This window comes from Actinia tenebrosa, unplaced genomic scaffold (genome assembly GCF_029948245.1).
Source record: "Actinia tenebrosa isolate PJP-AT-01 unplaced genomic scaffold, QUT_ActTen_1.0 PGA_scaffold4__44_contigs__length_22323623, whole genome shotgun sequence".
Taxonomy (NCBI): domain Eukaryota; kingdom Metazoa; phylum Cnidaria; class Anthozoa; order Actiniaria; family Actiniidae; genus Actinia; species Actinia tenebrosa.
This window is the reverse complement of record NW_028292581.1, coordinates 21,751,176-21,775,690: the sequence shown is the minus strand read 5'-3', so window position 1 is coordinate 21,775,690 and position 24,515 is coordinate 21,751,176. Positions and strand designations below refer to the sequence as shown.

Below are 24,515 nucleotides of genomic sequence, written 5' to 3'. Positions count from 1 at the left end.
GAATAGATGCATGCGTGTAGGCCAAGCCTTGGCTGAGCTCTAGTCAGTAATTATTCAGTCTATATAGTGATACATTTCAATCTATTATCAAAAGCTAAACTTATATAGTAATCTATATACTATATAAGATGGATGTTTATCAAATCCAATGTTAATGATATTTATTTCATCCCTACAACAAGCCGTTGAGATGAGGGTGAGGATTTGGGTTAAGGCTTATGCTATATTAGAGCAATGTCAATATAATCAGTAAGATACAATACAATGCTAGTGAATGTGAATGATATTTATTGGGGACTATCCCATGCATACAACAGGGATGAGGGATTGCATTTAGCATCTCAAACTAATTTGAGGTCATAATAGTAATATTAATAAAAATAATAATAATAAACAAATTCTTCCATTAGTTTTCTGTCATCATTCAGTGTCTACAGTACTATCTATGAGATGTAAGATAAAAATACCATGTGAAGGAATGCAAATGATCTTTTTTTCATTCCTACAACAACCGGTTAGGGTGAGGGTGAGGATTAGGGTTGGCTTATGCTATATTACATCAATGTCAATATAAGATCCAATACAATACCATGTGACTGAACGACTATTCCATACAACAGGGGTTAGCGTGAGGGTGAGGGATTGGATTTGGCATCTCCAACTTATTTGATTGTATAACAATAACAACAACAACAACAACAATATTCATAATAATAATAATAATAATATTCATAATAATAATAATAATGATAATAATAATAAACAATGTCTTCCATTGCTATTCAGTCATGATCCAGTGTGTAGAGTACTATCTATATGAGATATGAGATCAATGTGAATCTAAAATAAAATACAACATGTATATACAACAATAGTGGTTATAGGTTATAGGTTATGCTATATCAATCTCAATAACACAATATACCATGTGAATGAATGTCAATGATTTTTTTCATCAATAATACAGCAAGGGTTAGGGTTAGGGTGAGAGTTTGGGTACGCTTATGCCTTATCAATGTCAATAACACAATATACAATGTGAATGAATGCCAATGAAATTTATTTCATCCCTACATCAAGGGTTAGGGTTAGGGTGAGGGTTTGGGTAGGCTTATGCTATTAATGATAAAAACAGCTATAAATGACAAACATATAATATGAAATAAAATACAATAGGAATGCAATATGCCCAATGCTATCTATTTGGGACTACCAGCATAGCACTTCATCAATACCAAACAAAGTCTTTCATTAGTTTTCTGTCATCATTCAGTGTGTAGAGTACTATCTATGAGATATAACATCAATGTGAATCTAAAATACAATACAATGTGTATGAATGTCAATGATTTTTTTCATCAATAATACAACAAGGGTTAGGGTTAGGGTTATGCTATAAGAATAATATAAACATATATAACAATATAAGATAATATATGAAATGATATACAATATGAATGCATAATACTTTATCATCATCAACCACCACAAGGACATGCCTATTTTCTACGAACAGCATTTCAATAAATATCAGTACAGGCATGCCCTACCCTATAACCCTGAACGTAATGATGCCCTAGGAAGCACCATGAACGATGGTTAGGGTTAGGGTGAGGGTGAGGGATTGGTTACAGTATGATTTTTAGACGTTATCTAGGACAGGGGAAAGCGGTAAGCCGGTACTTTTATTTCGGTTTAATCATCAAGCCTATGCTCTGTACAACAGCTAGCAGCGGTTTGAGGGTTAGGGTGTTGGATATTCGCTGTTATACAGAAGTTATCTAAAACAAGGGAAAGCGGTACATCTACTTCATCATAAAGCTTACCCTAAACCCTACCCTAAATCTAACCCTTCGTACCAGTTTCATTACAAGTGGTTGAACATTCGCTGATATATAGTAGTTGCCTAGAACTGGGGAAAGCGGTAATCCGGTACTTCTATTCAGGTACTTATACTCCATCATCATAAAGCTTATACTATGTACAACATCTCGTAGCATTTTGACTGAAAGTGTTTGAACATTCGCTGATATATAGTGGTTATCTAAAACAGGGGAAAGCGGTAATCCAATATTTCTATACAGTTATTTATGCTTCATCATCAAGCCTTTACTCTGTACAACACCTCGCAGCGGTTTCACTGAAGGTCGTTGAATAGCTATTGATTTACAGACGTTATCTAAAACAGGGGAAAGCGGTAAAGGGATAGTTCTATTGACTAAGTCATAGCACATCATCGAGCCCATACTCTGGACAACACATCGCAGTGGTTTGAGTGCAGGGTGTTGAATATTGAATGAGATATAGCAGATATCTAAAACAGGAGAAAGCGGTAAAGGATTACTTCTACTTTGTTATCTGTACTTAATCATCTAGCCTGTACTATGTACAACATCTCGTAGCATTTTGACTGAAATTGGTTGGATATTCGCTGATATATAGTAGTTATCTAGAACTGGGGAAAGCGGTAAAAGAATACTTCTACTTAAATATCTATACTTTATCATCAAGCTTCTACTCTGGACAACACCTCGGAGCCATTTGAGTGCAGAGTCTTGGATATTACAAGAGATATAGCAGTTACCTATAACTGGGGAAAGCGGTAATCCGATACTTCTATTTAGTACCTTATAGCTCATCCTAAACCCTACGTTATCTAGAAGAGGGGAAAGCGGTAATCCGATACTTCTATCTAGTATCTTACAGGTCATCCTAAACTTGGCCCTAAGCAGTCCAGTGTGATCAATCAAAACTGTTATTACTATAACATATATGTCACCCCATACCTTCATTGACGGAAATTGACATAATATACCGCACATTCAATACAAGGAATCAAACGGTCATGCGTTCGCTTCGTCTGGAAACTCTCTACGAAATGGTGGAATCCTCGAGAGTATAGTCCTTCGACCCTCCCCATTATATTTGATGGTTGTCGAATATCATTGATCAGTATCCCCTTACCGCTTTCCCCTGTTTTGGATGACTGTCCAATATCATTCATCCGTAACAGTATCCCGTTACCGCTTTCCCCTGTTTTGGATGACTGTCAAATATTATTGAATATCCAAAGGCTTTCAGTGAAACTGCTACTAGGCGATGTCCAGAGTACAGGCTTAATGATAAAGCCTAAATAAATAGACAAAAGTATCACCTTACTGCTTTCCCTTGTTATAGATAACGTCTATATATGGCATTGAATACTCGAAAAGTTTCACTCCAACTGTATGAGATGTTGTTTAGAGTACAGGCTGTACGACAAACTATGAATAAATCAATCACAGTATCACCTTACCGCTTTCCCATGTTTTGAATAACGTCTCTAATTCATCTATTATTCAACGACTGCTGCTGAAACTGCTACGAGATGTTGTTTACAGGATTAGCGATGAACTACAAATAACTCGATAAAAGTAACACCTTACCGCTTTCCCCTGTTATAGATATAGTCTATCTCTAGCATTGAATACTCGAAACGTTTCACTGCAACTGCTGTAAGATGTTGTTAAGAGTACAGGCTTTATGATAAAGCGTGCATAAATCAATAAAGGTATCATCTTATACCGCTTTCCCCTGTTTAAGATAAAGTCTATCTGTAGCATTGAATACTCGAGAACTTTCACTCCAACTGCTATGAGATGTTGTTTAGAGTACAGGCTTTGCTATGAACTACAAATAACTCGATAAAAGTATCACGTTACCGCTTTCCCCAGTTTTGAATAACGTCTCTATATAGCATTGAATACTCGAAAACTTTCACTCCAACTGCTAAGAGATGTCGTTTAGAGTAGAGGCTACATGATTAAGCCTGAATAAAGCAATAAAAGTATCTCCTTACCGCTTTCCCCAGTTTTGAATAACGTCCGTAATACATTTATTTTTCACACGACTGTCGATCATACTGCTACGTAGAAGTGTCCAGAGCACAAGCTGTATGATGAGCTATGAATAAAGCAATAAAAGTTTCACGTTACCGCTTTCCCCTGTTTTGAACAACGTCTCTAATTCATTTATTATTCAACGACCGTCGTTCAAACTTATACGTAGTAGTGTCCAGAGTACAGGCTTTATCACAAAGCCTTTATAAATCAATAACAGTATCACCCTACCGCTTTCCCCTGTTTTGAATAACGCCTCTAATTCATTTATTATTCAACGACGGTCGCTCAAACTTCTACGTAGTAGTTGATTAGAGCACACGGTTTTATGATAACCTATGAATAACTCAATAAAAATGCCATGAACTTAAAATAACTAGATAAAAGTAAAGGCTTACCTCATTCCCCTGTTATAGATATAGTCTATATCTAGCATTGAATACTCGAAAACCTTCATTCCAACTGCTATGAGATGTGGTTTAGAGTACAGGCTTTATGATAAACTATGAAAAAATCAATAAAAGCACTAACCCTAACCGCTTTCCCCTGTTCTTGATAACGTCAACGGCTTGCAATCCAACTGAAAAGAGGTCATGTCCAGAGTATACGTACGCTTTATTACGAACTGGGTCGGTGTCCAATGGTAGAACGAGGCTTGGGATTGGATTAAATAAGGAAAACAAAAAAAGCATGAATTATGGTGAACAATGCGTATTGTTCTACATGTGAGCTGCGTTCTTTGTTTCATCTCACCCTTCATTGTTTGTTCATCCACTCCCAGGCTTCCCCAATAATAGATAACGTCTATATTTCGGTGATTAACACACGTCTTGCAATGAAACAGCTTTCCCCCTTCTAGCACATCGTCAACACTCAACAACCCAAGTTAGGGTTTAAACAAGTGAAAAAAACACCCTAAAGTCATACCCTAAACCTATCCCTTTTAGGGTTTTGGAAAATTCAACAACCTCACTTAGGGTTGTAAAAAGTACTAAAAAGACCCTAAAGTCATACCCTCACCCTAACCCTTTTAGTGTTTATGGAAATTCAACATCCTCAGTTAGGGATGTAAGAAGTGCAAAAAAGACCCTAAAGTCATACCCTAAACATATCCCTTTTAGGTTTTATGGAAATTCAACAACCTTAGTTAGGGATGTAAGAAGTGCAAAAAAGACCCTAAACTCATACCCTAAACATATCCCTTTTAGGGTTTATGGAAATTCAACAACCTCACTTAGGGTTGTAAAAAGTGCAAAAAAAACCCTAAAGTCATACCCTCACCCAAACCCTTTTAGGGTTTTAGAGAATTCAAGAACCTCACTTAGGGTTGTAAAAAGTGCAAAAAAACCCTAAAGTCATACCCTCACCCAAACCCTAACCCTAACCCTAACCCTAACCCTAACCCTAACCCTAACCCTAAACCCTAACCCTAACCCTAACCCTAACCCTAACCCTAACCCTAACCCTAACCCTAACCCTAAACCCTAACCCTAACCCTAACCCTAACCCTAACCCAACGGGTTAGGGTTAGGGTTAGGGTTAGGGTTAGGGTTAGGGTTAGGGTTAGGGTTAGGGTTAGGGTTTAGGGTTAGGGTTCTCTCTTTTCATTGCCAAAAAACAAAATTCTACCACCCTAAAGGAGGTACGAAGTCACGAAGTCACCACCCTTCACCAAATAATGGTAGTCACCGGCCTAAACCGGGTGCACTCCTTGCCAAACAATCCCCAGCAATCCCAATCAATTAATGTCTTCCGGCACTTCGGAACGTCGTTTGTTCCTGACTTGATTGTCATGCCTGGAAATGGAAATGAATTATGATTGCATCACTTACCACGATAAGAAAGTCACCACTCTCCTCCGTGATCAGCTTTGCCCTGTGATTTTTGACATAGTCTACCAGGATGCTGCTCAGTTCATGGTCATTCTGAAAGGAAGGAAGGAAGGAAGGAAGGAAGGAATGAATGAATGAATGAATGAATGAATGAATGAATGAATGAATGAATGAATGAAACCACAATTATTATTATTATGATTGATCGATCTGAAACAGATTGTGGCATTGCATTACCTTCAAAATAGTGGTATCTGAGCCGTAGGTTTTGACGGTTTTGTACTTCTGAAATCGAAATTTGACACCTCCATCCTCTTGGAGCTCGACGAGGTTCTTGCCAGCCACTTCAGGGCTCGTGAGGCTCGATCCCTGGGGAAGAATTTGTAATGTCCGGATTTCGCAGGCCCTGGAAGGTGGCACCAGCACATACAGACTAATGAGCAGAAGGTCAGCGCATTCTTCGGCTCTGGCTCTCTCCGTCCTTGCCATCTCCACCCTCTCCCTCTGTCGTGCCAAGCTGGCAACAACCTCGTCCCTGAATTGGAAAAACAACAACAAAGGATTAGGGAGATCTGGATTGGCTAGCTATTGGAGTATTTTAAGATCTGTTAAAAACAACTAGTGCTTAAACATCTATGTTAAAAATCAAATCAAAAAAGCTGCAGATAATACAGTCAATAATACAGTTCACATCCATCTCAATCCAAAACAATCCCTATAACCACCGCACAGTTACTGTCAACCAATAACAATATCCAAAGAAATGATTATTCTAGTTGAGGTAAAGTATTATGCTCGTCTGAAAAGAAACTTAGGTCTCGCTTGCTCATTTACAGGCGAAACCAGGAGAAACACTCCAAAAACCTCTCCCCCCCCCCCACCCCCCCCCCCCCCCCCCACGTCTAATATCAATAAATAATAATTTCATCGATCCACCTGTGACATAAATACTAAATTAATCATGAATATTATTATCATCCTTGTTATAGGTAATGATTTTTTAGTCTTTTCATTTCTTCTAATTTTTAAGATCATTGTTTTTGTTTTGAGCTCTAAGCCTTTCATTTCATCAATGTAAAACTGAAATTTTACTGAAGTTTTCATTATATTATCATTATTATCATCATCATCATCATCATCATTACCACTCAAGCCAACTGTTCTTCTCCATCAGGTCCTCCTTTGTCGAAGCACTTTCTCTGTGTCCTTCCCTCTGCAAGCAAGCCACTTGAGCACGTAGCGTTTTGATGACCCCAACATCCGTAAAGTCAGGCGAATCTTCGGCATGTATAAACTTGGCTGGGTAGATAAGAGCCGCTACGTGGTTAGCCATTGTGTAGGCCTTCAAACGCCTCTCCACCTGGAAGAAGGTCAATGTTAACAGTCTTAGTATCGATATATGCCCCCAAAATTTCCCAATTAAACCCTAGATGCATTTCTATAAATGTATGCATATGAATGTTGTAAAAAAATATTGTAAAGATGAAAAAAAAAAAAAAAAACCCCTAGATGTATGTACGTAGAGCTGGGCGGGTCATGACTATTTCTAAACAAAAGAACTGAATGCTAGACAATTTTACTTTCTCTCACCTTGAGGTAAGTCAGGTACTTTTCAATGACATTGAGTCTTATGAACAGGTCAGGGCTCAATCTTAAAGAAAGCACCTCGCTGGCAAAGCCAAGAAAGCCTGTTGAGAAAGAGTCGAAAAGACCCAATGTTAACAAAAAGCATAGTCACACAACACACCAAAAACAACAGATCCATGTGGATGATCATTTCATTTTCTCCGCCCTTTCTGTACGCGAGATATCAATCCACTTCAATTTACAGTCATGTCAATATTATGTATTCATTTCAACCAGCCCCACCCCCCTCCCCCGATACTAATCACGACACTAATGTATGAAAAATTTGATTCAAAAATAAATTATCTTTAAACAAGGTAACTCTCCACCCCAGTCATGCCTATGCTGGGCAATTCCACATGAGAAATTGAAATGTTTCAATAGTCAACATCAGCTTGTTTCAGCCAGATCATCTTACTCCAAAGGAATTTATTAGAAAAGAGAATATCCTAAAAAAATCTATTAGTAATAATTTCATTTGTTGTTGACCTTTCAAGAATTTTTGACACACAATTGGATTGAAAAGTTGATAATTTTGGTTTTAAAATTCTAACTTGTTTAGTCTTTTGCCCTCTATGTCATAATAATCGATCTATATCACTTCTTTCTTAATCCCAGACACTTATTGGAAAACAGAACGAATGTTTCAACTGATTTTCATCGCTCAGGAGACCCAAATAGACAGGTTTTGGGTGGAAGAAATGAACATTCCCAAAGATGTCATGTCCAAAACAATTTATGGTCATGTCCGCAACACAATGTTTTGCTTAGTAAATCCACAATAACAAATGATTTTTATTGGTCCTTTTAACATGAGGTATTAATGACTAATGACTAATCTTAGAGAATGTCTCATTTCCATTCAAACAATTTCCATCTGGACTTAACAGACACTTAAAACTTTAATTTGGTCTCCAAATGTCATGGAATTGCCCACTGTAGTTATGTATTCATTTGCCAATGCCTACCAACCCCGAATGCTAATCTCAACTCATGTATTTAAAAAAATGCATTCAAAAGTATATTATTTTTTAAAAAGTGACCCCACCCCCCCCCAAAAAAAATTAGTAAAGATGATGAGTGCATCGAGCACTGATTTTATACATAATGTATCAAATAAGCTGACTGTTTACTCACACAAAAGTCTTTCTTGAGCTTTGGCAAAGGTGGACTCGGCAACAGGAGGCTTTTGCCTCTGAAGATTTATCGGCTTTGTAAAGTACAGGTTAACCTCTTTAAGGAATTCTTTCATGGTGGTGGGGAGGTGTTTGAAGTCTACCGCATACTTCTTGGTCTTTCCGGTGGTCAAGTGGCTTGCTTGGGAAGGGCTTGAGGGATGACCCTTAGACGGAGCAGGAAGGTCAATTTCTGTGCGTGCAACTGTCTTCTGGCTTGTGGAATGTTCTTTAGGCGACGCATCCTGGTCAGTGTCCTCGAAGCTAATAGGGCTTGGGGCAGGCAGCAGGTCCATTTCTGTGGCAGCTGTCTGAGTGGTGGAATGTTCTTTAGGCCACGCATCCTGGTCAGCGTCCTCGAAGCTAATAGGGCTTGGGGCAGGCAGCCGGTCCATTTCTGAGGCAGCTGTTCGAGTGGTGGGGTGTACTTTAGGCGGTGCATCCTGGTCAGTGTCCTCGAAGCTAATAGGGCTTGGAGAAGGCAGCTGGTACATTTCTGAGGTAGCTGTCTGAGTGGTGGGAAAATGCATGGCTCTTCTCGCGGTCTCGTACTGTTGTTGAAGCACGTGGAAGGAGTCAGCGTTGTTCAGTCCGAGGAAATCTTCCTGGCCATCGCTTTCTTCAACGTCGCTGTCGCTGTCAGAAAATTCGTATTCTACCAGGTTCGACGGGAGCATGGTTTAAAATGTAGAGAGCTGTAGTTGAAGGAATCCAACGAAGGAGGATGAAGAAGCAAGTTCGCCGCGAGAAGAGCCGTGCAAATGGTAGCGTCGTTTTCGGTGGTCATGGAGATGGCCAATGGCATCGCTGGATTTCTGTATGGACAGGAAGCGATATATCGAGGTGAGAAATGTCGAGCCATTTGAATGGCAAAGCCGAACGCGGCCTGAAAAGAACTGGCTTTTTCGTCCTAACCTTTTGAAGATTTCTTGGCTCTTTCTCTGTCCTAAGGTGCCCTTTTCCCTCCCCTCTCTCTTCTGGCCTCTAATTTAGAGCCAGAAGGAGAAGGGAGGGAGAAAAAGAAGTGTTTTGGAAGAGCTCCTTCTAGCCCTCGTCCGCCATTTTTCAAACTGTGTGACGTAGCACTGACCGCGCGAGACTGGTATATGTCTGAAACCACAGGGAGCCCGAAATGAACCCTTCCACAAATAGACGTCACTTCCGGTAATAACTATTTTTTGATGGCTTGTAGAATCCTGGAGGTTGTTTTGATCTCTTATTTTCTGGTTTGATGTCGTGAAAGTAGTCAAATACAATAGTTTGAGGACTTATCTTGATATGTTTTGACTTAGCATACGCTAGTTGTCCCCCCCCCCCCCCCCCAGCCAACCGCTTGCTTGTTAAACGTATCGAGATTTTGAGATGCGTGTATAAAATGTGTATATTCATTTATTTATTTTGTTTGCCCCCCAGTCAACTCCAAAAAGTCACGTGATTGATAGTAAGCAATACTCTTTCTGTACTGACTGTACATGAAGTAAATAGTTGAATGGTGAAATATTTCTTGATTTGAGTGATGCGCATTACTAGTTACAACAGAAACACTCAAATGCCTTACCTGACGTCATCATCATTAACATATTGGAAGTATAAACCTTCATACAATACATTCAGTACTTTAAATAATTAATTCCTTTTTAAATTCAAGATCAATATAACGCTCTCCGTAATGCGAGAAAAAAAAGAAAGAAAAAAAAAAAAGGATGGAAAAAGGCATTAGAACACATTTTTCATCGATCGCGCGCGCCTCCTTGTTTTCCTTTCCTATGCATATCGTTCGTTCGTTCGTTCGTTCGTTCGTTCGTTCGTTCGTTCGTTCGTTCGTTCGTTCTTTCGTTCGTTCATTCATTCATTCTCTACATTGGGCGCTGCCTGTGAACGAAGCACGACGTGCTCCTTGCACAAGCCACCATCCCCACAAACAAATAAATCGATACATCCATCAAAAGTTAAAAAAAGCCTTTTTAATGTTGAAGGTGTGGCCTGTGGATTTAAAGGAAAAGAAAAGACGTGTTGAGTCTGCAGTTCAGAAAGTAAGTAAAGTGCTACATATTCAAGGAAACGGGATTCTTCAGTGAAATTATTCTATTAGCCTTAGTACCTTTTACGCGTGGCCTTCTGGCCGGGGAAGGGCACGCTCTTGACACGTGCCCTTTCCCCCGGCACCTGTGACAGGTCTTGGAAGCGTCTATGTAGGAAAACAAATCGAGTTAAAAATAACGTATCAATCGATACTGCGTTCAAAAACCAAATTTGGATCTGTACGTAGGCCTATCAGCTATTGAACAATTGATTTTACCGTGTGCAGTGGCGGCCGGGCAAGCCGCCTGTTTGTGCCCCCGGCCGCCACATTTGTAACAGTATCCAGTGCGCCCTAGAAAAGAAAAGAAGTCGATCGTAAGGCTGCGATGTCGAATGTTTTTCTTTTCTACCAGCATTACGTAACAACATTGCATAATCCATTTTTTGAGACCAGGATTCCTTGGACTTCCGGTTCAAGAGCGCATGCCTTCAAAGACTTGCCAAAAATTAAAAATACTTTCCCGATTTATGAGTTTTATTATGTAATTGTATAAACTTATTGTATTGTAAACCTTTTTTGTAAAAAATGTAGAACTGTAATGTAAACTCTAGGTGGTGTGAAATATGATATAAAAAAAATTAAAAACTTTAACAACGTAAAAACTTACTTCTTCCTGTCGTTGCTGGGGGAGGCGGGTCTAGGTCTAGTGATGAAAGTAAGAAAGGAAAAAACTGAGACGCCTTTATCATCACGTAGATCATCGCACGAGCACATGCAAAGCATACATGAAGTAAAAAAAAAGCTATACAAACGTAAAAACTTACTGGTTCCTTTGCCGGGTGGTGGGGGAGGCGCGTGTAAGTCTTCTGATGAAAGTAAGAAAGGAAAAAAACTGAGACGCCTTTATCATCATGTAGATCATCGCACGAGCACATGCAAAGCATACATGAAATTTTAAAAAAGCTATACAAACGTAAAAACTTACTGGTTCCTTTGCCTGGTGGTGGGGGAGGCGGGTCTACGTCTTATGATGAAAGTAAGAAAGGAAAAAACTGAGACGCCTTTATCATCATGTAGATCATCGCACGAGCACATGCAAAGCATACATGAAGTAAAAAAAAAAAAAACTATACAAACGTAAAAACTTACTGGTTCCTTTGCCTGGTGGTGGGGGAGGCGGGTCTACGTCTTATGATGAAAGTAAGAAAGGAAAAAACTGAGACGCCTTTATCATCATGTAGATCATCGCACGAGCACATGCAAAGCATACATGAAGTAAAAAAAAAAAAAACTATACAAACGTAAAAACTTACTGGTTCCTTTGCCTGGTGGTGGGGGAGGCGGGTCTACGTCTTATGATGAAAGTAAGAAAGGAAAAAAACTGAGACGCCTTTATCATCATCTCCGAGGGAAAAAAAATTACGTATTGTTTGCTAGGCAAACGCACGCGCAAGAAACATAATGCTTACCGATCTTCTCCCCCCCGTTCATATCGTCATATTCTGAGGAAGGAATAAGAAAAAAGAATGTGAACATTCAGTCATTAATTCAGCATGAGAGTACTCGCACGTTGGGATTAGGGATGTTGCGCGCGATGTCGAATAGGTTGCTATGAATAGACGTCACTTCCATTAATAGCTCTTTTTTGATGGCTTGAAGAATTCTGGAGGCTGTTTTGATCTCTTGTTTTCTGGTTTGATGTCGTGAAAATAGTCAAATACAATAGCTTGATCAGGACTCATTTTGATGTGTTTTGACTTAGCATCCGCTGGTTGCCCCCCAGTCAACTCCAAAAAAGTAACGTGATTGATAGTAAGCAATAGGACTTTTGAACGCTTATTAGAAAGCAAAATTCCCAAAAGGTAAAAGAAAAATTGAAAGAAAAAAACAATCCAACAATCGATTTCGATATATGATGCCAGTACATACCACTTTGTCTAGACATGGCCGTGTTTCTGAAAGAAAACAAATGTAAGTTGCAAAAAGTAAGTAATGAATAATTTGAATGAGCCTCGTTTTGAGTCATAAATGCATATCGTTCTTGTAAACTTCGGCGTTATTGAACCTTGCAAATATTATTGTTCTTTTTTTGTCACATACCATACAAATCTGAAAATGTCGATGATGACAATGATAAATGAGATGGAGGATTGTGCATTTGATGTTCAGGTAGGCTGTATTGAAGTTCTAGCTTTCTTAATTATACCACATTCAATTCTAAATATATGAGCGAGATCAAGTAAGCGAACTACTTAAAAGAACGCTTTCTATCGTAATATCTTCAAAGAAAACGAATGCTAGGAACATATGGGCATGGAATGCAATACTTTTAGAGTGAACGAATCCCATCAAAACAGAATAAATCGTACTACATTTGGAAGACAGAAATTTATACATTTTCAACTTACCTTCGCATTCCAAAGACATGCACGTGAGGTGACAACATGTAATCGAGGTTCTAATCGATATTGGGACGGAAACGGGCTTCTCACAGGGGTAGGGTGGGGTCGGCGTGGAAGATGAAACGGAAGACATCTTTTTGATTGGAGTGGCTTTTTTAGATTTCTCTTAACCACGTTTTTATTCCGTATGATAGATAGAACGGGCTCTAGGCCAAAAATTTATCGTCAGCTACTGCTATTATAGGTTTTCCATGATGACTTTTCGGCGTTGATATCTGAGGATAATCTGAGCTGCTTGCTCGACCAATCAGAAGCCCGCCTGTCCAGTCTTAATATCAACGCTTTCCATGAGGTGGTGGGTCGAATAGTAGGTAGGTAGGCAATTTTATTGAACCATAAAGCATAGGGATGCGAACTCAAGCAAGATATAGTTGATTCCCAAATATACATTTCAGTGTATACTTTCCAGGAAAAACGACTAATCTACTTATATTTAATGCCAGCCAACAGCGATGGGTTAAACAGAATTTCGGTCGTGGCTATGGATCGCGAAACTAAATTACCAGCTGGGCTGTTAACTTTCTTGCAACGGTCTGTGGTGGGTCAAAACATCGATGGCTTTCCTGGGATGGAATCTGCGGTGCAAGAATTGACCTCCACCTCTCGAAAGGCGTTTTATGAACTTCAGTACTGTGTGAGAAGTCCAAGTGCGAAAGGTAAGGCTGTCGGGGATATGCTATTAGCATGCGGACTAGAAGCACTTAATCTCTTGGTTGACGAAAGACCAGTCACTAAAGTGGCATGGCTGTTAGTTGCGGGTTCTTTCAAGAACCACGCCGCTTTGAGGTTGTATTTAGATTATAGGTTTGAAGTCATTGGACTTTACGAAGGCACATGCATGATGGCATTGTTCAATTTGGACCAGAAAGCGCAGCTATGGCAAGCCCGTTTGCAGAGAAATCTTGAAACGATCTTCTTGCTACCCAAACTTAAAAACGAAGTTGCTGCACCGCATTATGATGATTCCCAACGAGTGGAAGAGTCATCTCAGGTATGTAGTGAAACGGTTTTGTCTGAACAAGAGCACAACTTTGACTCGCAAACTAGCTTTGTTTCAGAAACATCCGTCGCTGAGCAAAGTAGCGCTGAACCGAGGGTTCTGGTAAGACCTTTGCCACAAAGAGACCGCGTACTGGAAAGTGCGCAAGCGGAAGTAGACTCAGGTATGTTGGATGAACTCCAAAATTTGAAATTTAGAAACTTTTGTGATCAACTGATTTTGTCGACCAGCATCCTTTCGAGTATTTCAGGTGAAGGAGCTGAGGCTATGGAGGAAAATATGCGTTTGATCGTTAAAAGGGTAAAGGAGAACGAGGAGTGCTTTTCATTTCTACAGCACTTGGAACTTGCTAGACAGATCGAAGAATATGGACATGTCGTGGAAAAGAATACTCATGATGTAATCTTGCAATTAAGAAATGTTGAGGGGCTTGGATATTCTCTTCCATACTTGAGGGAAATCGTCCGAGTTCTGTGGTGTGTACACCGTTATCCCATACTTGAACAAGTACGCGTGTCATGGCGACAAGGTACTATACAGTAGCGGCTTACTCTAGTAGACTATTTAGTGAATGTGCTGCCAATACTACATATATTGTGATGGTAGAACTAACTTTTCCAATTTCCCCCTCATTTTTTAGCCGTTCGAATGATACCAAAAATTGCAACGGCGATGGATTCAATGGCAGACGCGAACAGGAGGTTTACAGATAATATTTTGAGAGCACAAGAAGATCGCCACAGCACTTATCTTAAAATTGCGATTCGTTTTCCAGAAGACGATCCTTCTGACGGTGATGGGTTGGGATACGCAGAACTTCTGAAAGTGTACGGTTTGTATAGAGATGAGACGCTCGTTGATGACAACGTCTTGTTTAATTCTTTACATTTCAGGAGTGTCAAGGATTCTCTTGGGTCAAGACGTCGTTCTAGACTTATGGGATTTGACACTCAAGAATCACCTCTGGATGATGGACGAGTGGACGCAATCCGTCAGCATTACTGGGAAAATGGGAGAGATTTCCTAATAAACCAACTGGAACGTCTTCAAGCCGGCGTGCGTTCAGAAGATTGCGTAATTATTGCTGACTGCTATGGGATAGATATTTTCAAAAGATTGCTAATTGACGTTCGTGGAATTTATCCCCGTGGGATAGTACAAGACCTACCTGAACCTTCTTTGAGGAGGTTTGAAATGGCGCTGCGCTTCTTAAGTGCGGGCGTCGCGTACCCGACGTATGGTAGTTACGCAAATGATGATCTCTTGAGGGCCTTTTTTTCAGCTCGAGACAACAGAAGAGGGGCTTTTGGTGGCGAGTACGAATTCACCAATCCCTATCTGTGTCGGAAGCGACGTTATCAGAGAGAACGAGACTCACGCCAGTCTCAAAGAAAAAGATATAAAGAATAGGAACTAAAAAGAGTGAATGGGTACACAGTAAACTTCCAGAAAACCGCACGACTTTCACAAAGTACTAATTTCTATCTCTTTTTTATTACGTGCAAGATAAATGTTCTATAAGTACAAGTTATCTTATTCTCATCATTAAACATTGTGAAAGTACGTCGGTGGTAAAATGTTAGAACGTACCGTCACGAACTGCCCATGCGGTGAAAGGGGGTTCGGGTACAAAAAAAAAAACTGCTAATGGTGGCCGTGAAGGACTGTCCGTTAAATGGAGGTCCTGGTACTTTGCAGTAATGTGTTAGATACAATAATGGGCCTTTTGGATAATATCCATGCATATTCATATATACACGAATAGAATATTCATATATCCATGCTTCGACTTTTCTACAGCACCAAGTATTTGAAACATTATGAGATCTTAAAGAAACTTTAATGACACTCTATATCGATAAAACCTAACTTGGACTCTACAAAAACACGTCTAAATTGACCTCCACAATTATGTGATAGTATCCAACTTCAAAAGGCCCATGCATTGTATAGGCGTTTTAAAGTTTCATTAGGAAACTATCAAATGTGTCTTACATTAAATCATCCTAAACACCAATGGAAAACAAATGACTGACACGAAGAAAACGGCAATATTCCGGACCAATGTTTTTCAAGTACGCAAATAGGTAGGCAGGTACAACTGCTTTCCAGGCCAACGCTGGGTATTACAGGGCCTCTGTTTAAGGAAATTAAATTAAACAGGAAGCTGAAAAATGTAATTTAATTACCGATGTTTACTTGTTCGTTTGCAGCTAAAGAAATTGAAGGCTAACTGGGGATTCGGAAATTTAACATTAAGAAACGTGTGGTTGGAAGGTTGATATTTTGCACGGGCCTGCCTGGAAAGAAATCAGCCGCCCAATATGAAGGGAAGAAACTGGAGTTCAGGTAAGCTAGAGCTGGGAAGAGGGGTGAAGGTTATGGAATGCGCGCGTGCAGGGGGCTTGTCTGATTCAGTTATCATGATCATCATGATTATTATCATTATTATGTTTATTGTGGTTAATAATGTAATATCTGCTATAGATAAGGGTGCACGCGCACTGTATTATGTTGACCAGCACGTCCTTGCTCAACATAGCGATGGATAGAACAGGGATTATAGTAGTGCGGGTGAAAGTGGCTAGAGATGAAAGACAAGAAGAGGAAAATTAAGAGATTACCCTACTAAAAAGGTTATTTTAAACGAGGAGCAAGCTGCAGCTATTTGAAACAATAGTACAGTAGTAGCTTTGCCAGAACGACAAGCAGCAGTTCAAGTGTTAGTGATGAAGCGTCGAATACGAGAGCTAGAAGAACAGATTTGTCGATATCAGGTTGAAGTAGTTCTAATACTAGTACGAGGGGGATTAAATACAAGATTGCTCGAGATATGAGTGCTAAAGATACAAGTGAGTCCTTCTATGGCCAAAACTACCGGAGCGTAACGATGAAACAACAAACTCTTCCAGGAAAACGTGACGAAGATGCGAAAGGTGAAGAGGAGTGTTGGATTGAAAGAAGGAACTTACAAAAACGCGATCGATTGCCGCGTTTCATTGAAGTAACTTTGTTATTTGTTGTGCTTTGTATTATTTCAGGAGAAGGTATCTGTCGATTTGAGACAGTATCGACCAGAAGGTAGTGGTTGGGAGGTGCGCCCACTTGCACAGGCCATGGAGAGCGGGACGAGATGCGAAAGGTGAAGAGGAGTGTTGGATTGAAAGAAGGAACTTACAAAAACGCGATCGATTGCCGCGTTCCATTGAAGTAACTTTGTTATTTGTTGTGCTTTGTATTATTTCAGGAGAGGGTATCGGTCGATTTGAGACAGTATCGACCAGAAGGTAGTGGTTGGGAGGTGCGCCCACTTGCACAGGCCATGGAGAGCGGGACGAGATGCGAAAGGTGAAGAGGAGTGTTGGATTGAAAGAAGGAACTTACAAAAACGCGATCGATTGCCGCGTTTCATTGAAGTAACTTTGTTATTTGTTGTGCTTTGTATTATTTCAGGAGAAGGTATCTGTCGATTTGAGACAGTATCGACCAGAAGGTAGTGGTTGGGAGGTGCGCCCACTTGCACAGGCCATGGAGAGCGGGACGAGATGCGAAAGGTGAAGAGGAGTGTTGGATTGAAAGAAGGAACTTACAAAAACGCGATCGATTGCCGCGTTTCATTGAAGTAACTTTGTTATTTGTTGTGCTTTGTATTATTTCAGGAGAGGGTATCGGTCGATTTGAGACAGTATCGACCAGAAGGTAGTGGTTGGGAGGTGCGCCCACTTGCACAGGCCATGGAGAGCGGGACGAGATGCGAAAGGTGAAGAGGAGTGTTGGATTGAAAGAAGGAACTTACAAAAACGCGATCGATTGCCGCGTTTCATTGAAGTAACTTTGTTATTTGTTGTGCTTTGTATTATTTCAGGAGAAGGTATCTGTCGATTTGAGACAGTATCGACCAGAAGGTAGTGGTTGGGAGGTGCGCCCACTTGCACAGGCCATGGAGAGCGGGACGAGATGCGAAAGGTGAAGAGGAGTGTTGGATTGAAAGAAGGAACTTACAAAAACGCGATCGATTGCCGCGTTTCATTGAAGTAACTTTGTTATTTGTTGTGCTTTGTATTATTTCAGGAGAAGGTATCGGTCGATTTGAGACAGTATCGACCAGAAGGTAGTGGTTGGGAGGTGCGCCCACTTGCACAGGCCATGGAGAGCGGGACGAGATGCGAAAGGTGAAGAGGAGTGTTGGATTGAAAGAAGGAACTTACAAAAACGCGATCGATTGCCGCGTTTCATTGAAGTAACTTTGTTATTTGTTGTGCTTTGTATTATTTCAGGAGAAGGTATCTGTCGATTTGAGACAGTATCGACCAGAAGGTAGTGGTTGGGAGGTGCGCCCACTTGCACAGGCCATGGAGAGCGGGACGAGATGCGAAAGGTGAAGAGGAGTGTTGGATTGAAAGAAGGAACTTACAAAAACGCGATCGATTGCCGCGTTCCATTGAAGTAACTTTGTTATTTGTTGTGCTTTGTATTATTTCAGGAGAGGGTATCGGTCGATTTGAGACAGTATCGACCAGAAGGTAGTGGTTGGGAGGTGCGCCCACTTGCACAGGCCATGGAGAGCGGGACGAGATGCGAAAGGTGAAGAGGAGTGTTGGATTGAAAGAAGGAACTTACAAAAACGCGATCGATTGCCGCGTTTCATTGAAGTAACTTTGTTATTTGTTGTGCTTTGTATTATTTCAGGAGAAGGTATCTGTCGATTTGAGACAGTATCGACCAGAAGGTAGTGGTTGGGAGGTGCGCCCACTTGCACAGGCCATGGAGAGCGGGACGAGATGCGAAAGGTGAAGAGGAGTGTTGGATTGAAAGAAGGAACTTACAAAAACGCGATCGATTGCCGCGTTTCATTGAAGTAACTTTGTTATTTGTTGTGCTTTGTATTATTTCAGGAGAAGGTATCTGTCGATTTGAGACAGTATCGACCAGAAGGTAGTGGTTGGGAGGTGCGCCCACTTGCACAGGCCATGGAGAGCGGGACGAGATGCGAAAGGTGAAGAGGAGTGTTGGATTGAAAGAAGGAACTTACAAAAACGCGATCGATTGCCGCGTTTCATTGAAGTAACTTTGTTATTTGTTGTGCTTTGTATTATTTCAGGAGAAGGTATCTGTCGATTTGAGACAGTATCGACCAGAAGGTAGTGGTTGGGAGGTGCGCCCACTTGCACAGGCCATGGAGAGCGGGACGAGATGCGAAAGGTGAAGAGGAGTGTTGGATTGAAAGAAGGAACTTACAAAAACGCGATCGATTGCCGCGTTTCATTGAAGTAACTTTGTTATTTGTTGTGCTTTGTATTATTTCAGGAGAAGGTATCTGTCGATTTGAGACAGTATCGACCAGAAGGTAGTGGTTGGGAGGTGCGCCCACTTGCACAGGCCATGGAGAGCGGGACGAGATGCGAAAGGTGAAGAGGAGTGTTGGATTGAAAGAAGGAACTTACAAAAACGCGATCGATTGCCGCGTTTCATTGAAGTAACTTTGTTATTTGTTGTGCTTTGTATTATTTCAGGAGAAGGGTATCGGTCGATTTGAGACAGTATCGACCAGAAGGTAGTGGTTGGGAGGTGCGCCCACTTGCACAGGCCATGGAGAGCGGGACGAGATGCGAAAGGTGAAGAGGAGTGTTGGATTGAAAGAAGGAACTTACAAAAACGCGATCGATTGCCGCGTTTCATTGAAGTAACTTTGTTATTTGTTGTGCTTTGTATTATTTCAGGAGAAGGTATCTGTCGATTTGAGACAGTATCGACCAGAAGGTAGTGGTTGGGAGGTGCGCCCACTTGCACAGGCCATGGAGAGCGGGACGAGATGCGAAAGGTGAAGAGGAGTGTTGGATTGAAAGAAGGAACTTACAAAAACGCGATCGATTGCCGCGTTTCATTGAAGTAACTTTGTTATTTGTTGTGCTTTGTATTATTTCAGGAGAAGGTATCTGTCGATTTGAGACAGTATCGACCAGAAGGTAGTGGTTGGGAGGTGCGCCCACTTGCACAGGCCATGGAGAGCGGGACGAGATGCGAAAGGTGAAGAGGAGTGTTGGATTGAAAGAAGGAACTTACAAAAACGCGATCGATTGCCGCGTTTCATTGAAGTAACTTTGTTATTTGTTGTGCTTTGTATTATTTCAGGAGAAGGTATCTGTCGATTTGAGACAGTATCGACCAGAAGGTAGTGGTTGGGAGGTGCGCCCACTTGCACAGGCCATGGAGAGCGGGACGAGATGCGAAAGGTGAAGAGGAGTGTTGGATTGAAAGAAGGAACTTACAAAAACGCGATCGATTGCCGCGTTTCATTGAAGTAACTTTGTTATTTGTTGTGCTTTGTATTATTTCAGGAGAGGGTATCGGTCGATTTGAGACAGTATCGACCAGAAGGTAGTGGTTGGGAGGTGCGCCCACTTGCACAGGCCATGGAGAGCGGGACGAGATGCGAAAGGTGAAGAGGAGTGTTGGATTGAAAGAAGGAACTTACAAAAACGCGATCGATTGCCGCGTTTCATTGAAGTAACTTTGTTATTTGTTGTGCTTTGTATTATTTCAGGAGAAGGTATCTGTCGATTTGAGACAGTATCGACCAGAAGGTAGTGGTTGGGAGGTGCGCCCACTTGCACAGGCCATGGAGAGCGGGACGAGATGCGAAAGGTGAAGAGGAGTGTTGGATTGAAAGAAGGAACTTACAAAAACGCGATCGATTGCCGCGTTTCATTGAAGTAACTTTGTTATTTGTTGTGCTTTGTATTATTTCAGGAGAAGGTATCTGTCGATTTGAGACAGTATCGACCAGAAGGTAGTGGTTGGGAGGTGCGCCCACTTGCACAGGCCATGGAGAGCGGGACGAGATGCGAAAGGTGAAGAGGAGTGTTGGATTGAAAGAAGGAACTTACAAAAACGCGATCGATTGCCGCGTTTCATTGAAGTAACTTTGTTATTTGTTGTGCTTTGTATTATTTCAGGAGAAGGGTATCGGTCGATTTGAGACAGTATCGACCAGAAGGTAGTGGTTGGGAGGTGCGCCCACTTGCACAGGCCATGGAGAGCGGGACGAGATGCGAAAGGTGAAGAGGAGTGTTGGATTGAAAGAAGGAACTTACAAAAACGCGATCGATTGCCGCGTTTCATTGAAGTAACTTTGTTATTTGTTGTGCTTTGTATTATTTCAGGAGAAGGTATCTGTCGATTTGAGACAGTATCGACCAGAAGGTAGTGGTTGGGAGGTGCGCCCACTTGCACAGGCCATGGAGAGCGGGACGAGATGCGAAAGGTGAAGAGGAGTGTTGGATTGAAAGAAGGAACTTACAAAAACGCGATCGATTGCCGCGTTCCATTGAAGTAACTTTGTTATTTGTTGTGCTTTGTATTATTTCAGGAGAGGGTATCGGTCGATTTGAGACAGTATCGACCAGAAGGTAGTGGTTGGGAGGTGCGCCCACTTGCACAGGCCATGGAGAGCGGGACGAGAAGGGTTTGGTTAGATTGCTCTCAATTTAGACATTGATCTTGGGGAGCTTGTAGAAGATTCACAATGGCTCATTGAACTCGGTAATTTATTGAGGCAGTTAGTGAAGACAGGTGTTGTGCTAAATATATATATATATAAAAAAAAGCGCTTGGTTCTTTTTATGATCTTCTAATTAAGACAGGGTTCAGTTGAATGCCGTGCTCGGAATCATGTGACTTTGAAAGAAACCTTGGATCAGATTTTGATCGTGTCGTAGTTGAAGGAAAGAAAAAGGAACTACATAAGAAGCGTAAATAGCTAAACAAGTAAGTAAGAGGTTATACTTGTTAATACCATGCACAGCACCAGTACCAGCACAGTACCAGCACAGTACCAGCACAGTACCAGCACAGTACCAGCACAGTACCAGCACAGTTCAAAACTTTGCTGCTCGTATGATGTCTGGAAAACGAAAGTACGATCATATAACTCCAACATTGAAACAATTAAAATTTTTGCCAATATCTCAACTTCTATACCTTAGAGACGCTGTTCTCATGTTTAAATGTATGAAGGGTTTAGCTCCGGCCGAGTATTTGTCGTCTATGTTTACCTTAAGATCTGAGATTCACAATCGAAGCACACGAAACAGTGACAAGCTACAGATTCCTATGTGCAGAACTAAGTTAGCTCAACAGTCGTTCTCTTATAGAGGCGTTGATATTTGGAACTCTGTACCCAAAAGTATTACTAAGATAAATTCAGTCAAACTCTTTAAAAACACCCTTAAAAGTAGTCTTTTAACCGAATGGTTAGCTCTAAGTATTTATTTATTTATTTATTTATGTATTTTATTTATTTATTTATGTTTTTAATAATATAATAAGTTTTCCATGTTATTCTTAGTACTTATTTTTGTAAATAGCGAATTTTCTTATTCTAGGTTTAGCTTAGGTTTAAGACTTGTCGTAAATTGTATCTGAAAAGCCCTCTTTAGGGAGATCAATAAAGTTATTGTATTGTATTGTAAAGCGAGGCAGAATTCCACTGCACAAGATCGACACGTATAAGATCAGTAATTGATCATGCTATACGTGCAGTTTAATTTTTCACACAGTATTTGAAGAACGAGCACACACGCTTAGAGATAAGGCCGGCTGTGTCCATTATAACTTCAGGCATTTGTATTGAAAGCCAGCAGGAGTTGGGTATCGCACCCATTATGTTCAGACCATTATGATTATTTATGCACCTCGGTCTAAGCTTTTCAATCAGTCCATTTTGGCGGAGCAACAATAGAACCATGCCTGATAAGCTAGGTAGTATTTGAATTATATATTTTTTTAAAAAATGATAATAACAATAAAGAGTATTTTATATAGCGTCAATATCGCATGGCTTCAACAACGCCTTCCAATATATTGGTCATAAGAAAAGAAATTTGGATAAAACTGAAAAGTAGGTTTATATTTGATCATTAATCTCATCAAGAACATTTCATTTCATTTCATTCATTCATTTCATTTCATTTCATTTCATTTCATTTCATTTCATTTCATTTCATTTCATTTCATTTCATACTACATATTGCATATAAAATTTCAATATATACTTGATGTACACAGAACAAAACCCGTCATCAAGGAAATTAAGAATTTAATATCAAAAACATATTTGATAATTTCCATCCCCCCCCCCCCCCACCCCCCATAAAAACAATCCCTGCCAATACTGCTTTTTATGGAAAGCATTGTTTTTATATGGGTTTTACAAGAAGAAAGAGAAAGAAGAAGAAGAAAATAAAGATGTTCAAAATGTAACGAAAGGTGGGTTTCTTGAGTTGGTTCAGTTCCGACGTTTGTCGTCCTTGTCTGGGACTGACAATAAAGGTTGTAACACGTGACGTCCGTGGACTCCGTCCGCGCAGGTCACGTGATGGACCAGAGATCGGATACACATTCATGAGATAACAACTACGAGTACAATGGGAGCAGAGCCAAGTTTAAAGAGAACAAGAATCGACTTTGAAAGTACTGAATTCAGGTACGTTCAATGAACCGTTCGGTCCTTCAGTAGTGCATTTTGCAGCAATGCACATGTTGGGGGAAATTTGGCAAACAAAAAGTTTAATATACTTGCATGGTTGCCGTGTGAGTGAAAAAATTCTAAAGTTCTGCTGCGTGTGGCAGCACCTCGGACCTCTGAGAGAGACTCACCTGCTGCATGGAATTGATCTCTTCCCTTTTTCTATCCGCAGTAGTTGCACAATGAACCCTATTAGCATGGATGGAGCTAGATGAGGTGATCGTTCGTGACTCCAGCGACACATATACATGCATGATGCTGTTCAACGAATATGCAATTGGGGAGCAAGTTTATGTGCAAAGGGTCACATCTCGGCTGATATTGGTCCGACTCTCGTCAAAATCGGTGTATGAACGTCTTATTTTGTTGTCTAGGGAAATAATTAGAGATCGAACAAGGTCAAAGTCAAAATTTACTCGTTCGTGACGTCACACTCGCGCTCTCTTCCCATCCATTCACTCATTCATTCATCCATCCATTCATATTCATTCACTCATCCGTTCATTCATTCATTCGTTCATTCATCCATTCATATTCATCCATTCATATTCATTCATTCACATTCATTCATTCCTATCCCATCCTATCCCATAGATTATGAATTTTTTTCATTATGAATTCTTAACCTATTTGATTGAATTTTATACCTTATTACTTTCTTTTGGATAAATTTTGTATATATATCTACATCCACTAATTAATTATGTATACTTTTTCTATATAAATGATAGTAACGAATATTCTTATCATTAAATCCCCTGAAGAGTGAAGCAATTCACGAAACCGGCTTGTCGGGAAAAATGTTGTCTTGACTTTTTCTTCTCAAACAACTATATATATATACATGTATACATACATTATATTTTTTTAGATCTATTTTAGATATTAGATATAGATATTTTCTTTCTTTTGTGTCCCCAATTCAGTTGTATAAACTAAATACATAGACACGTGAATATGAGAGTTGTCATTATTATTTTATTTATCCAACCA

The 24,515-nt window shown here is 40.4% G+C and overlaps 2 protein-coding genes and 3 long non-coding RNA genes across 6 annotated transcripts; 3 read left to right on the top strand and 2 right to left on the bottom strand.

The window, feature by feature from the left end:
* Window positions 1-270: 270 nt before the first annotated feature.
* LOC116293496 (uncharacterized) lies at window positions 271-9,188 on the bottom strand. 2 transcript variants are annotated; one of them, XM_089036759.1, is made up of 6 exons: window positions 8,474-9,188; window positions 7,301-7,398; window positions 6,856-7,070; window positions 5,948-6,245; window positions 5,711-5,803; window positions 271-4,532 (listed from the first exon to the last, which is right to left on the bottom strand). In XM_089036759.1, exons 1-6 carry the CDS (start codon window positions 9,186-9,188, stop codon window positions 4,497-4,499), a joined length of 1,455 nt encoding a protein of 484 aa, XP_088892885.1. In that variant the 3' UTR covers window positions 271-4,496. The 2 variants fall into 2 exon arrangements, with proteins under 2 accessions (XP_088892885.1, XP_088892884.1); XM_089036758.1 differs by lacking the exon at window positions 271-4,532 and having other exon boundaries at window positions 5,458-5,803.
* Window positions 9,189-9,219: 31 nt separating this feature from the next.
* On the top strand, window positions 9,220-18,153 carry LOC148907482 (uncharacterized). Its single transcript, XR_016121126.1, has 4 exons — window positions 9,220-9,354; window positions 10,488-10,544; window positions 16,210-16,345; window positions 18,068-18,153. It is a non-coding gene; the product is annotated as an uncharacterized LOC148907482 (long non-coding RNA).
* On the bottom strand, window positions 11,508-12,704 carry LOC148907484 (uncharacterized). Its single transcript, XR_016121187.1, has 3 exons — window positions 12,464-12,704; window positions 12,004-12,036; window positions 11,508-11,886 (listed from the first exon to the last, which is right to left on the bottom strand). It is a non-coding gene; the product is annotated as an uncharacterized LOC148907484 (long non-coding RNA).
* On the top strand, window positions 13,321-15,493 carry LOC148907483 (uncharacterized). The gene is made up of 2 exons (XM_089036764.1): window positions 13,321-14,525; window positions 14,637-15,493. The coding sequence occupies exons 1-2, from the start codon at window positions 13,433-13,435 to the stop codon at window positions 15,404-15,406; spliced, it is 1,863 nt and encodes a 620-aa protein (XP_088892890.1). The 5' UTR covers window positions 13,321-13,432; the 3' UTR covers window positions 15,407-15,493.
* Window positions 18,154-23,236: 5,083 nt separating the features above from the next.
* Window positions 23,237-24,323, top strand: LOC148907481 (uncharacterized). Its single transcript, XR_016121153.1, has 2 exons — window positions 23,237-23,480; window positions 23,695-24,323. It is a non-coding gene; the product is annotated as an uncharacterized LOC148907481 (long non-coding RNA).
* The last annotated feature ends 192 nt before the right edge of the window (window positions 24,324-24,515 follow it).

What these genes read in the sequence shown, in the direction of transcription:
- LOC148907483 (XM_089036764.1), top strand. Translation starts at nt 13,433, where the DNA reads ATGCCAGCCAACAGCGATGGGTTAAACAGAATTTCGGTCGTGGCTATG. An exon ending in ACGCGTGTCATGGCGACAAG is followed by an intron (nt 14,526 to 14,636) that starts GTACTATACAGT and finishes CTCATTTTTTAG; the next exon opens with CCGTTCGAATGATACCAAAA.
- LOC116293496 (XM_089036758.1), bottom strand. Translation starts at nt 9,188, where the DNA reads ATGCTCCCGTCGAACCTGGTAGAATACGAATTTTCTGACAGCGACAGC. An exon ending in AGCTCAAGAAAGACTTTTGT is followed by an intron (nt 7,399 to 8,473) that starts GTGAGTAAACAG and finishes CTTTCTCAACAG; the next exon opens with GCTTTCTTGGCTTTGCCAGC. An exon ending in AAGAACAGTTGGCTTGAGTG is followed by an intron (nt 6,246 to 6,855) that starts GTAATGATGATG and finishes TTTCCAATTCAG; the next exon opens with GGACGAGGTTGTTGCCAGCT.